The 14,730-nt window shown below is 36.8% G+C and overlaps 3 protein-coding genes across 6 annotated transcripts; all 3 read left to right on the top strand.

The window, feature by feature from the left end:
• Nucleotides 326-2,864, top strand: LOC109343563 (pentatricopeptide repeat-containing protein At2g36980, mitochondrial). The gene has a single exon (XM_019581925.1). It carries the CDS (start codon nt 388-390, stop codon nt 2,269-2,271), a length of 1,884 nt encoding a protein of 627 aa, XP_019437470.1. The 5' UTR covers nt 326-387; the 3' UTR covers nt 2,272-2,864.
• On the top strand, nt 3,152-5,907 carry LOC109355952 (chromatin structure-remodeling complex protein SYD-like). The gene is made up of 7 exons (XM_019602820.1): nt 3,152-3,299; nt 3,808-3,977; nt 4,381-4,459; nt 4,541-4,615; nt 5,215-5,312; nt 5,398-5,720; nt 5,762-5,907. The coding sequence occupies exons 1-7, from the start codon at nt 3,255-3,257 to the stop codon at nt 5,905-5,907; spliced, it is 936 nt and encodes a 311-aa protein (XP_019458365.1). The 5' UTR covers nt 3,152-3,254.
• On the top strand, nt 6,878-14,088 carry LOC109343537. Of its 4 annotated transcripts, none has more exons than XM_019581914.1 (3): nt 6,878-6,918; nt 7,821-8,721; nt 11,818-14,088. In XM_019581914.1, the coding sequence occupies exons 2-3, from the start codon at nt 7,995-7,997 to the stop codon at nt 13,770-13,772; spliced, it is 2,682 nt and encodes an 893-aa protein (XP_019437459.1). In that variant the 5' UTR covers nt 6,878-6,918; nt 7,821-7,994; the 3' UTR covers nt 13,773-14,088. The 4 variants fall into 4 exon arrangements, with proteins under 4 accessions (XP_019437459.1, XP_019437452.1, XP_019437438.1 ...); XM_019581907.1 differs by having other exon boundaries at nt 7,821-8,744; nt 11,841-14,088; XM_019581893.1 differs by having other exon boundaries at nt 7,821-9,222; nt 12,241-14,088.

Raw genomic sequence — 14,730 nt, 5'->3', positions numbered from 1 at the left:
ACTTGTTCTTGAATCACAGTTAAGTTAAATGCATCCAGTGCACTTGACCATAGCACTCACTGTCAGGTTTTGAATTCAGGATCTTTGATGGACTGCAATAAAGAAGAGGCCTTAAATTCGGTCTTAAGGCCCAGCAGCTATATCCTGATGTGGAAAATATAGCTCAGATGCTTACTGTTTGCGAGGTGCACTGCTCTGCTCAGCAGAAATTGTCTAACACTGAAATTGTCTAAAAGAACTTTACAAATATTTGTAGATGTACACACATTTTTTAATTATTTATTTGCTAATCCTTGAATATGAAAAAAATTACGAATTTATAAGGAATTGTAGTAGTAAGTAGTGTGTTGTCTTCTCATCTGCTCTGTTGAAATTGAATTGAGTAACATGCTCTCTGATTTGTTCCACACTACATCTAAGATTGTGTCCTTATCACGATGTGGTAGAATTTCTCATGCTCGCAAACTGTTCGACGAAATGCCTATGAGAGACTCTGTTGCTTGGAATGCCATGCTTTCTGCCTATTCCCACTTAGGACTTTACCAACAAACATTTACTCTCTTTGATACCATGAGAACCTCCCATTTCAAACCTGATAACTTCTCCTACACTGCAGTGTTAAATGCATCTGCAGGTGTAATGAATCATCATTTCGGAACAAGAATTCATGCTTTGGTCCTTGTTTCAGGGTACCAGTCTTGTCTTCCTGTTGCGAACTCGCTAATTGATATGTATGGCAAGTGTTTGAAACCTGAAGATGCAAGAGAAGTGTTTGATGAGATGACTGATGATAATGAAGTCACATGGTGTTCGCTTGTGTTTGCTTATGCAAACTCTTGTCAGTTTGGCATGGCTCTTGAAGTGTTTCGTAGCATGCCTAAAAGGGTTGTAATTGCTTGGAATATAATGATTTCGGCTCATGCTCGTTGCGGTGAAGTTGAATCATGCTTGCGTTTGTTTAAAGAGATGAGTGAGAGCTTGTATCAGCCAGACCAGTGGACTTTTAGTGCTCTCATGAATGCTTGCACTGAGTCAGTGGAATTATTATATGGATGCATGGTGCATGGTTTTCTTATTAAATCTGGTTGGAGCTCTGCTATGGAGGTAAAGAACTCGATTTTAAGCTTCTATGCAAAATTAGAATGCCATGGTGATGCTATGAAAGTATTTAATTCCTTTGGTGATTTTAATCAAGTGTCTTGGAATGCTGTCATTGATGCCCATATGAAATTGGGTGATGCCCACAAAGCTTTACTTGCTTTCCAACAAGCCCCTGAGAAAAATATTGTTTCTTGGACTTGTATGATTGCGGGGTATACAAGAAGTGGAAATGGAGAGCTAGCTCTAAGTATGTTCGTAGACATGACAAGAGAATCTATCCAGCTTGATGATTTAGTAGCTGGAGCAGTCCTTCATGCTTGTGCTAGCTTGGCAATCCTAGCTCATGGCAAAATGATCCACAATTGCATAATTCACCATGGTTTAAACAAATATTTATATGTTGGAAATGGTTTGGTTAATATGTATGCTAAATGTGGGGATATAGAAGCTTCACGTTTTGCATTTCACGATATTCTTCAGAAGGACCTGGTTTCTTGGAATTCAATGTTGTTTGCATATGGGCTTCACGGGCGTGCTAATGAAGCTCTATGCCTGTACAGAGAAATGGTGGCATCTGGTGTTAAACCGGATGAAGTAACCTTCACGGGGTTGCTAATGACTTGCAGCCACTTGGGGCTTATAGATGAGGGCTTTGCATTCTTTCAATCAATGAGTTTGGAATTTGGACTTTCCCATGAAATGGATCATGTGGCATGCATGGTGGATATGCTTGGTCGAGGCGGGTATGTGGAAGAAGCTAGAAGTTTAGCTAAGAAGTATTCAAAGACAAGCAGAGCTAGGACCAATTCATGTGAAATTCTACTTGGAGCATGTTATACACATGGGGATCTGGGAAATGGGAGCTCGGTGGGAGAATATCTAAAAAACTTAGAGCCAGAAAAGGATGTTGGTTATGTATTGCTGTCAAATTTGTATTGTTCGAGTGGGCAGTGGAAGGAGGCAGAGATAGTAAGGAAGGCAATGGTGGATCAAGGAGTGAAGAAAGTGCCTGGTAGTAGTTGGATTGAGATAAGAAACGAGGTGACCGCTTTTGTGTCCGGAAATAATTCTTATCCCTACATGGCTGACATATCTGAGATTTTATACTTCCTTGAATTAGAAATGAGACATACATGGCCTCTTAATTTTGATACTGACCGATCTTTATAGACCAGTGAAACCATAAGGGATATAACTTTGCAAGCAATTTCCGGTCTCTACATCCTTTTATAAGAGCTTCTGTATCAGTGCTGCATATGCATTGCTTAACAAATCTGGAAATGGGATGATCAAGACACTAGTGCCATCTCATTACAAAATAATTGTTTTGAAGGTGACCTTACCTAATGTCAGTGAGCCAGAAACTAGTGGCTATGGTGATGTTAAAAAAAAAGGAAGAACAAACACTCCATTCTATTGAAAACTACAAAGAGTGAAGCAGTATTCCATTATATGAAACTGTTCTATGCGAAATCCTAATGGTTTTTGTTAGACATTTGCCCTCGAACAAGGTAGTATTAACTATAAAGAATCTGTATTTATTTTGGGCTTGCTCAACATGGAATAGCTACTGTTGTGACATGACAATGAATTTTCAAGGATATTTGTGGTGGAAACAATGGGTTTGGTTGTATCAAGTGTAGATTTTTAGAGTGAACAATTTCCCATCAACATAAGGATTTATGTATGTTGGGGTTAGGCTCTTGTTGAGCGACTGCTCCTTGTAATCTTCATTGATCGTAGTAAACTCTCTTCTACTCAAATGTGAATTTAAGCCTATATTTTCACGTATAGGTCAAACCACATTAAATTTGATGTTTAGTTGTAGTTCTCTTCTTCCTATTTTGTGTTTGTGCATCCAATTACAATGCAAGGTTCGTCTATAGCTTGTCACTTTTGAACCTGGATGATGCAGGCAGAAGGTCATAAAACTATCTGCATAGGCCATAACTTGTACTTTTATACAAGGTTTATTTAATATATTTTAAGTAGTCAACTTCATTTATTTGACTACTTCAGCAGGTCAAGTTTTATGTGATCTGTTATTTCCTTCTTATAGTATGCTTACAGTGTGATTCTTGCCTTTTTAGGTGGATAACTTCATCCCAAAGCATTATCTGCCACCTATTATTAGACTTTGTGGGAAGCTTGAGATGTTGGACCGTTTATTACCTAAATTGAAGGCGACAGATCATCGGGTATGAAACGTCCGATATAATTGCTATTGGATCATTACGTTTCATTCCTTCATGTCAGTATTGTCATAAATTATGAAGGAAGATATTTACTATTATTTAGTTATTTATAGTGCTTCTATTTGTTCAAAGTGCTGTTGGGATACCAATGTGTGTTGGTCCACGTGGAAGGGACTCAGGTCACTTAAGCACAAGGTCCTAGGCGTGTTCTCTGGATTCATGTGTATATAGAAAACACTATTAGGTGGGTCTCCCACTTAGGCGCCTGGCCATATACAGAGATAAGTCTTTCACTTATTGGGTGGAAGGATACTCTGGGAAATAAAAAAAGTTTTGTTGGGATCTAGTTGTCTAGTTCCTTCTTTAGATGCTGAATGTGTTTGACAGTTTATTTCCCTTTTGCTAAGGCTATGAAATGAAATTGACTGGTTCTTCATTTAAGGAGTACTTATTCGTTGTTTATTCTGAAAGTTTAACAGTGTTTGATATCATACCGTGAATGCTTCTACAGGTTCTTTTCTTTTCGACAATGACTAGGCTTCTGGATGTTATGGAGGAATACTTAACCTTAAAACAATATCGGTACCTCCGGCTGGATGGGCATACATCAGGAAGTGATCGCGGTGCCCTTATTGATCTTTTTAACCAATCTGATTCTCCATACTTTATTTTTCTACTCAGGTAATTTTAACTTGTTGCATTATTGCACTTGAGACAAAAAATGGCAACTTGGTGCTTTTTAATTAATAGGTTCGTGGTGTTGATGACCTTATGTGGTAACTAGTATAATTGATGGTGATTGCAATTCTCTTCCTGCACATTAACGTAATACTTCGGAGATTTCTTAATGCTTATTTGGTTGCACTTTAAGATATTTCACTGTGCAAAGTTGGAAATAGTTGAACTCAGGTTATCAAGTGTCATTCTGTGGCTGAAAACTTATACATATGGTTGGATTCAAGACCCACCTTTTGTTTCATGATTTTGGGTATAATCATAAGGAGATAACAGACCATGTCTAGTTCAGGTTGAGTCTCAGATTGTATTATCATATGTATTGCTGACATTTATTTATTGCTATCAGCATTCGAGCTGGTGGTGTTGGAGTTAATCTTCAAGCTGCTGACACAGTGATCTTATTCGACACTGACTGGAATCCACAGGCAATGAATTTTCTTTTATACATAAAGTTGTTTGTTTTTGTTGCTGGTTATTTATGCTTTCTGTTGTTGGTGCATTTTCAGGTTGATCTGCAAGCCCAGGCAAGGGCTCATAGAATTGGTCAAAAGAGGGATGTTCTTGTTCTTCGGTTTGAAACAGTTACTACTCTTTTCCCTTTGACTTATGGTTTGGCATTGATGAGTCTTTTTGTTGATATTATTGCATATATGCTACACTACAGCCACACATCCAAATTCTCTTCATAAAGAAAATGAACTGTTAAAGAGAATAAGTTATGGAAAGTTTAGATTGGTCCAAAGTATCACACGCTGTAGCTTTTGAAATTGTCTACCATAACTGGAGCCGATTCTGTTCCTTACTCTACAGTTTCTCCCTACTAAATTTCTACCATGTTGCATGATGATTAGAATTCAGATAAACAAATGCACTTCTTAGTTGTTACTGTCATAGACCGTGTACACATTCAAAATTTCATCTTGTATATCAATTTATTTGGTTATTTCTTGATTTAGGACATATTACCGAATGGTATATTTTTCACTGGACCCTGTGCTTGTATTATTTCATAGGGAGAGCTTGTGGTGAGTGCCTGAGGTGTACTTTAGGAACCCACTCGAAAGCGAGTTGCAAGAACTATCATCAATTTATTATACATGTTAAATACTAAGACATCATCAATGTAGTGCAGTATTATCATGTTTGCTAAATTATCTTTCACTGCTTACAATGTATCAAGGTTGAAACTGTTGAAGAACAAGTCAGAGCTTCGGCTGAGCACAAACTTGGTGTCGCTAATCAGAGCATTACTGCTGGGTTTTTTGACAATAATACAAGGTTGACAATACTGAGTTATATTTCACCTTTAGTTAAAAAGATTTGATATCAGCTCTCAATTTTCTCTAGCCTATGTTAATTGCAGTGCTGAAGATCGTAGAGAATACTTGGAATCCCTCCTGCGTGAGTGTAAGAAAGAGGAAGCTGCACCTGTTTTGGATGATGACGCTCTTAATGATATCTTAGCCCGCAGGTACCCGATTTTTTTTATGCTTTCACCATCTATCTATTCATGGCTTGGTACATGTTCTTATTTTGTGATGAGTAACTGGGTTGCGTGCATTTCTTTCTCTACTTTCATATATAGTTTGACCATTTTTTTTAGAATGGTAACTTGGTCGGATTATTTAGAATTAATGGAAATCTGGGAAAGATGTGTACATGACTTATTTTACCTCCGTTTAAATTGTATTTAGAAAAGTGTTCCTGATGTTTTACTGTCATTGTAGCATTCTACCCTGTTAGCCATTGTTGTTTTAATTCACAGATTGTCATGTTACATTCTATGAAGAAAGAAGGGATGAATGAGATTCCATATGTGAAAAGGTTCAGTCTGATAGAGCTGCAAGTCTCTGGTAGAATATGTGATCCTTAATTGGAACATTGATCCCACAAATGTAATAAACTACCTTAAGCATGGGTTGATATGGTAACATCTTTCTTCATTCATATCCTACAACCCCAACTTAGTTGCCCTTAATTATCATGATACTAAGGTTTTAAATTTGGGTTCATAATCATTATAATCATTACAAACATTGTTATGTTAGCATTTCATGAAATCTTCGAAATTATATCGTAACAACAGTTGTGATCATCATTCATATTTACTCACAAATATTTGTTATATCAAGGTTTTGAAAGTCTCTAAAGCTAATAGTACTTGATTTTACTTGTATTTTCAATAACAAAAATGTTATTCATTGTATATAAAAAGATAAAAAATGTCTCACAATGTTATTATTTTCTTTGTTTGTTATAGTATTTGTCTCTCCATTAATTGATAGGATTCTCACTCTAAATATACTAGTGATCCTTGAACTAATTATTACTAAAACCATAGTGATAAATTCATATCATAAAATACTTATCCATATTGGATTATAGTCAATATGTGCAGCATGCAAAACAAACTCAAGGCTAATAAAATGTAGTATAAAAGAAGTTGATATGTAATAATGAATCATCACTAAGTTAAGTTTCTGAGAATTATTATAATATAAATATAGTATCCAATGTTTTATTAGAATAAATATTCTATGAGGAAATAATATATTTATCATATGGAAAATGAGGAACATGATTGTAACTCTTCAATGCTAAATCCATTTATTAAAAACTCCCCAAACATGGTGATGAAAAATAAAGATAGAAAAGGCCATTTATTAAAAATAATTTAGGACAAAAATATCCCTGAAGGCCGTTAGATGATCCCTTGAATAAAATAAAAAAAGACAAGTGTATATGATTGCATTAATGTAGTGATTTGACATTTAAGCCCTCAAGATTGTAATGAATGATATGAGAGTTGTGTGTGTCTCACTGAAACTCAAAACTCAAAACTCAAAACTCTTATTTTCTCTTCTCTTCACTCAAAACCTCTCAGGTCCGTACAACTCTCTCTTCACCATTATTCTCATTCTTCTTCAATCATTGTTTTCCTTCTTTCTCTCCTTCAACATTTGTTTAACTTATTTTTTTAGGGTTTTAATCCTTTTTATTTTTATCTATAAATTTTACGACGTGAAGAGCGAAGAATCTATTGTATTCTTATATCTGTCTTATTTAAATGTAATGCTACCTTTCATTTTTTAATCCCTTTTCATGGATATGTTTTTTTTTTCTTCTCTTCATTTTCCGGAGTTTTTATTTTGAATTAGGTTTAGGGTTTTGGGATGTTAAGTAAGTGAGAGCATGAACAAACTACAACATAATAATTGAAACAGAGTAACTTCTTGGGAAATTTATTTGTAAAAATGGTTTAGTTCTTATTTTTTTTATTAAGTCTCTATATCCATTTTGAATTCTATGATGAGAATAAAAAATCAACAGAATCTGGAATTATGCAAACCGTGCATGACTTAAAGCTATTTGTGATTCAATACGATACAAATTGCTGGCTTGCGTGCGATTCTACAGAGTGTGATCTTCACTTGTTTTTCGGGTTTATTTTTTCCTGTGGTTGTTAGGTTGTAGAATCTTGTACCTCTGTTTTATTATTCTTTTATTGGAATTATGTACTTCCTGATTATTATTACCTATATTTGGTGTATGAGTTGCTTCAAACTGTTGGGATGTGAAATTTCCTTATATTTTAAACTTTAGCGAGGTTTCTATGGTGATAACAATGTTATTGTTTTAGTGGATTTGAAAATCTGGCACATCTACTGGTGCGTTGCTTTTATATTTGGAAATAATTTTTCCAAAATCATGAACTTATACATTCTTTTTAGAAGATTTATTGATCCATGTAGGATGTAAAACTGACGAGTTATATGAAATATCCAGGGCCAATTTGAATGTGAGGACTGGAAATCTTTTACGGGACTGGTAGGGTGTTCGAAGGCTTATTCACTCTCCTCATTTTAATTTGTTCAACTTGTTCTTGGATCAGTTAAGTTAAATGCATCCAGTGCACTTGACCATAGCACTCACTGTCAGGTTTTGAATTCAGGATCTTTGATGGACTGCAATAAAGAAGAGGCCTTAAGGGCCAAGGGAATTGCTGAAAAGAAGATGGAAAGCAGGGATTTTATGGGGGCTCGTAAATTCGCTCTTAAGGCCCAGCAGCTATATCCTGATGTGGAAAATATAGCTCAGATGCTTACTGTTTGCGAGGTGCACTGCTCTGCTCAGCAGAAATTGTCTAACAGTGAGATGGACTGGTATGGAATTCTTCAGGTTGAACAGACTGCTAATGATATAACAATTAAGAAGCAGTACAGGAAGTTTGCCCTCCAGCTTCATCCGGACAAAAATCAGTTTTCTGGTGCAGAAGCTGCATTTAAGCTAATTGGGGAGGCTCAAAGAATACTTTTGGATAGAGAAAAACGATCCATGCATGACTTGAAGCGTAGAGGAGCATCTATTAACAAAACTGCTACGTCACATCATAATCAACAGAAAACCAATGTCAGGCCCAATTCTAAAAAACCAAATCCTCAGCCACAAAAGCCCCAGCAGCAGCAGTCTAGGCAGCAAGCTCAGCAGGGGGTCAATGGTGTCCGTCCTACTTTTTGGACTGCCTGCCCATTTTGTTCTGTTAAGTATCAGTATTACAGAGAAGTTTTGAATAAGTCTCTTCGATGTCAACATTGCAGTAGGCCTTTCATTGCTTATGCTGTAAATATTCAAGGTACATCACCAGCAACTAATTCCAGCCAGCATCCCTCTGGCCAGCAGAAAAGTGGTATGAATCATGGTGATTTCAAGGCTGGTGTTGGTTCTCAAGGCAATTTGCATGGCAAGAAATCCAACACAGAGCCTTTTGAGAAAAAAATCCCCAGGGATGTGTCCGGAAAGCCGAATGGAAAGAGGAGGAAACGGGTGACTGAGTCCAGTGAAAGTTCTGATTCTGTAGGCAGCACTGATTCTGAAGATGATGATATGGTTGCTGATGAGGATGGTTTTCCTGGTGGACAAAACCATTCAACTAATAGAGAAGAGCAGCCACGCAGATCTACACGGCAAAAGCATGATGTGTCCTACCAGGATAATGCGAGTGACAACAATGATGACTTCCCAAGACCTTCTAAACGGGTTAAGGAGAGTGGGTCACCATGCATGTCAGCTAAGTCAAATGATCAGCATGGTTTAGCTGCTGATCTGAAAAATGATAAAGATGTAAAACAGAAGCAAACTTCACAGAATTATTCTCCGGATTCAATTGCCAAAGCAACAAATGATCCAAATCATTTTGTCTTTCCTGATGCAGAGTTCAGCGACTTTGATAAGGACAAGAAAAAAGAATGTTTTGCAGCTGGGCAGATTTGGGCTATTTATGATACAATAGATGGCATGCCTAGATTCTATGCTTTAATCAGAAAAGTTCTCTCTCCTGGATTCAAGCTGAAGATAACATGGTTTGAGCCAGATCCAGATGACAAAGATGAAATGAACTGGGTCGACGGGGGATTGCCTGTTGCTTGTGGGAAATATAAATTTGGTGCCACTCAAATCAGTCAAGATCATCTTTGCTTCTCTCATTTGGTTTTGTGTAAAAGTAATGGTCCTGATGCTTTTAAAGTGTCTCCTAGAAAGGGAGAAACTTGGGCTCTTCTTAAAAATTGGGATATCAAATGGTACAAAGATGTGGAATCTCATCAGCAGTATGAGTTTGAGTTTGTTGAAATCTTGTCAGATTATGTTGAAGGTGAGGGTGTATCTGTTGCATACTTGGCTAGGTTGAAAGGTTTTGTAAGTCTCTTTATGAAGGGAGATGTCCACTCATTCCGAATTCGACCAACGGAGTTATTTAGGTTCTCTCACAGGGTTCCATCCTTTAAAATGACTGGTCAGGAAGGAGTTGGTGTTCCGGTAGGATCTTATGAACTTGATCCTGCATCTTTGCCAATGAATCTTGAAGAAATTGCTGTTCCTGAAAGAAGTAATCTGGCTGAGAAGAAAAAGGATTCTGTTCATGGTATTGATGAAAATCCTGAAGCTATTAAAATTCCAGATCCCCAGTTCTTTAATTTTGACGATGAGAAGTTCATTGAAAAGTTTCAGGTTGGTCAGATTTGGGCATTTTACAGTGATGAGGATGGATTGCCAAAATACTATGGTCAAATTAACAGGATTAAGACTAGCCCAGAGGTTGAACTGCATGTTAATTGGCTTACTTGCTGCTGGTTACCAGAGAATACTACTAAATGGGAAGATGAAGACATGCTTATTTCCTGTGGCAGATTCAGAGTTAATAAAACAAGTGCATATCACAATGTTTATAGCAGCACCTCATCTTTTTCACATCTGGTGCTTGCTGATCCTGTTGATAAAAAAAAGAATTATGATATCTATCCAAGGAAAGGTGAAGTATGGGCACTATATAGAAAATGGTCTAGTAAAATCAAATCTTCAGACTTGAAAAACTGGGAGTATGACATTGTGGAAGTTCTTGGAGGAAATGATTTGTTTTTTGATGTGTTAGTTTTGGCGTTTGTCAGTGGTTTTAATTCAGTTTTCAGGGGCAAATCAAATGAAGGATCAGCCGTCACCCTGAGAATACCCAGGAAAGAGTTGCTTAGGTTCTCTCACCAAATCCCCGCTTTCAGATTAACAGAAGAGCAAGGCAATCTGAGAGGCTTTTGGGAACTTGATGCAGGAGCACTACCAGTTTTTTATAATGGCGCTGGCTCGAAATGAAAGGCGGCTGAGCAAGAAACCATGGGCTTGGAAGGCTTGGAGGAAAATTTTCAAACTTGATGGTATTTTTGTAGACTCAGCTTTCTGTAATTAATTAGATGAAATTATATACAATATCTATGTTAATGAAGTTGATATGATAATGCCGGCTTCTGTGGTGTAACATTTTGTTAGTGCTCCGGTTGCCTCTTGTAGGAAGGTTGTTGTTCCGGTTCTTTAGTTGCACTGTCGGTTTGTGATCCATTTTGCAACCGCGTGGAGGCGTGGTCACTTCAAATATAGAAGTTATATTAGATGTTCTGCTTTGTTTACTTCATCAGATATCTTTTTTGTAGTGAAAATTTGATTTGCATGGCCTGAGATCAGAATAAGTAGAGCTAAGCCCTCTCTACAGAGTAGTTCGGTCAGCTTTTGAATTCCAACTGATGAAAATTGTTAGGGACTTAAGTTTCACATCCCATGTTATAAGTTTCACATCCCATGTTATAAGTTTCACATCCCATTTTTTATATAAAAAACTCAAATGCTCTTTCTTCACACAAAAATATGTGACACGTATGTGTTGTAAGGTAATGTATTAGTGTCTGACAAGTTTGATTTCTTCTTTTTTATATATAAAAACGCTATTTTAAATAATTTGTTTTTTGTTAAAATGGAGTGTGAATCTTTAAGTCCCAATTATTAAATAGAGTGGTTATTTTGTGGTGGAAAACAGATGAATGGTATGAAATTAATAGAAGCAGATTGCTTAATAGGTTCATTAGTATTTCATATTGCTATCTCTCTTGAGTGAAAATGTCTTATTCTAAAACTTAAAGAAGACCAACCTCTGATACAATGCTCTAACAACTAACAACACATGCTTTTCTTTCTTACCAACTCTACAACCTAAGAACTCCAAGTAAGATGGGTTTTACTGGAAAATAGTGCATTATGAGAACTAAAGACTTTACATCTTTAGTTTAAAAAATTGTGAAGTGTGATGTATGACAAATATTTGTAAGGGAAAGATTCTCAGAACAACCAAAAACCTAAATCTTCCCTGCATATAGTGCAAACTTTACATTAGAGCTGGTCATAATACTTAGTGAAACACACAAGTAATTGTTGTATATGCTTTATAAAATCACAGCGAAAAGTGGTATGAATCATGGTGATTTCAAGGCTGGTGTTGGTTCTCAAGGCAATTTGCATGGCAAGAAATCCAACACAGAGCCTTTTGAGAAAAAAATCCCCAGGGATGTGTCCGGAAAGCCGAATGGAAAGAGGAGGAAACGGGTGACTGAGTCCAGTGAAAGTTCTGATTCTGTAGGCAGCACTGATTCTGAAGATGATGATATGGTTGCTGATGAGGATGGTTTTCCTGGTGGACAAAACCATTCAACTAATAGAGAAGAGCAGCCACGCAGATCTACACGGCAAAAGCATGATGTGTCCTACCAGGATAATGCGAGTGACAACAATGATGACTTCCCAAGACCTTCTAAACGGGTTAAGGAGAGTGGGTCACCATGCATGTCAGCTAAGTCAAATGATCAGCATGGTTTAGCTGCTGATCTGAAAAATGATAAAGATGTAAAACAGAAGCAAACTTCACAGAATTATTCTCCGGATTCAATTGCCAAAGCAACAAATGATCCAAATCATTTTGTCTTTCCTGATGCAGAGTTCAGCGACTTTGATAAGGACAAGAAAAAAGAATGTTTTGCAGCTGGGCAGATTTGGGCTATTTATGATACAATAGATGGCATGCCTAGATTCTATGCTTTAATCAGAAAAGTTCTCTCTCCTGGATTCAAGCTGAAGATAACATGGTTTGAGCCAGATCCAGATGACAAAGATGAAATGAACTGGGTCGACGGGGGATTGCCTGTTGCTTGTGGGAAATATAAATTTGGTGCCACTCAAATCAGTCAAGATCATCTTTGCTTCTCTCATTTGGTTTTGTGTAAAAGTAATGGTCCTGATGCTTTTAAAGTGTCTCCTAGAAAGGGAGAAACTTGGGCTCTTCTTAAAAATTGGGATATCAAATGGTACAAAGATGTGGAATCTCATCAGCAGTATGAGTTTGAGTTTGTTGAAATCTTGTCAGATTATGTTGAAGGTGAGGGTGTATCTGTTGCATACTTGGCTAGGTTGAAAGGTTTTGTAAGTCTCTTTATGAAGGGAGATGTCCACTCATTCCGAATTCGACCAACGGAGTTATTTAGGTTCTCTCACAGGGTTCCATCCTTTAAAATGACTGGTCAGGAAGGAGTTGGTGTTCCGGTAGGATCTTATGAACTTGATCCTGCATCTTTGCCAATGAATCTTGAAGAAATTGCTGTTCCTGAAAGAAGTAATCTGGCTGAGAAGAAAAAGGATTCTGTTCATGGTATTGATGAAAATCCTGAAGCTATTAAAATTCCAGATCCCCAGTTCTTTAATTTTGACGATGAGAAGTTCATTGAAAAGTTTCAGGTTGGTCAGATTTGGGCATTTTACAGTGATGAGGATGGATTGCCAAAATACTATGGTCAAATTAACAGGATTAAGACTAGCCCAGAGGTTGAACTGCATGTTAATTGGCTTACTTGCTGCTGGTTACCAGAGAATACTACTAAATGGGAAGATGAAGACATGCTTATTTCCTGTGGCAGATTCAGAGTTAATAAAACAAGTGCATATCACAATGTTTATAGCAGCACCTCATCTTTTTCACATCTGGTGCTTGCTGATCCTGTTGATAAAAAAAAGAATTATGATATCTATCCAAGGAAAGGTGAAGTATGGGCACTATATAGAAAATGGTCTAGTAAAATCAAATCTTCAGACTTGAAAAACTGGGAGTATGACATTGTGGAAGTTCTTGGAGGAAATGATTTGTTTTTTGATGTGTTAGTTTTGGCGTTTGTCAGTGGTTTTAATTCAGTTTTCAGGGGCAAATCAAATGAAGGATCAGCCGTCACCCTGAGAATACCCAGGAAAGAGTTGCTTAGGTTCTCTCACCAAATCCCCGCTTTCAGATTAACAGAAGAGCAAGGCAATCTGAGAGGCTTTTGGGAACTTGATGCAGGAGCACTACCAGTTTTTTATAATGGCGCTGGCTCGAAATGAAAGGCGGCTGAGCAAGAAACCATGGGCTTGGAAGGCTTGGAGGAAAATTTTCAAACTTGATGGTATTTTTGTAGACTCAGCTTTCTGTAATTAATTAGATGAAATTATATACAATATCTATGTTAATGAAGTTGATATGATAATGCCGGCTTCTGTGGTGTAACATTTTGTTAGTGCTCCGGTTGCCTCTTGTAGGAAGGTTGTTGTTCCGGTTCTTTAGTTGCACTGTCGGTTTGTGATCCATTTTGCAACCGCGTGGAGGCGTGGTCACTTCAAATATAGAAGTTATATTAGATGTTCTGCTTTGTTTACTTCATCAGATATCTTTTTTGTAGTGAAAATTTGATTTGCATGGCCTGAGATCAGAATAAGTAGAGCTAAGCCCTCTCTACAGAGTAGTTCGGTCAGCTTTTGAATTCCAACTGATGAAAATTGTTAGGGACTTAAGTTTCACATCCCATGTTATAAGTTTCACATCCCATTTTTTATATAAAAAACTCAAATGCTCTTTCTTCACACAAAAATATGTGACACGTATGTGTTGTAAGGTAATGTATTAGTGTCTGACAAGTTTGATTTCTTCTTTTTTATATATAAAAACGCTATTTTAAATAATTTGTTTTTTGTTAAAATGGAGTGTGAATCTTTAAGTCCCAATTATTAAATAGAGTGGTTATTTTGTGGTGGAAAACAGATGAATGGTATGAAATTAATAGAAGCAGATTGCTTAATAGGTTCATTAGTATTTCATATTGCTATCTCTCTTGAGTGAAAATGTCTTATTCTAAAACTTAAAGAAGACCAACCTCTGATACAATGCTCTAACAACTAACAACACATGCTTTTCTTTCTTACCAACTCTACAACCTAAGAACTCCAAGTAAGATGGGTTTTACTGGAAAATAGTGCATTATGAGAACTAAAGACTTTACATCTTTAGTTTAAAAAATTGTGAAGT

The sequence above is a fragment of the Lupinus angustifolius genome, chromosome LG01, assembly GCF_001865875.1.
Source record: "Lupinus angustifolius cultivar Tanjil chromosome LG01, LupAngTanjil_v1.0, whole genome shotgun sequence".
Taxonomy (NCBI): Eukaryota; Viridiplantae; Streptophyta; class Magnoliopsida; order Fabales; family Fabaceae; genus Lupinus; species Lupinus angustifolius.
This window is presented reverse-complemented; position numbering and strand designations above follow the sequence as displayed.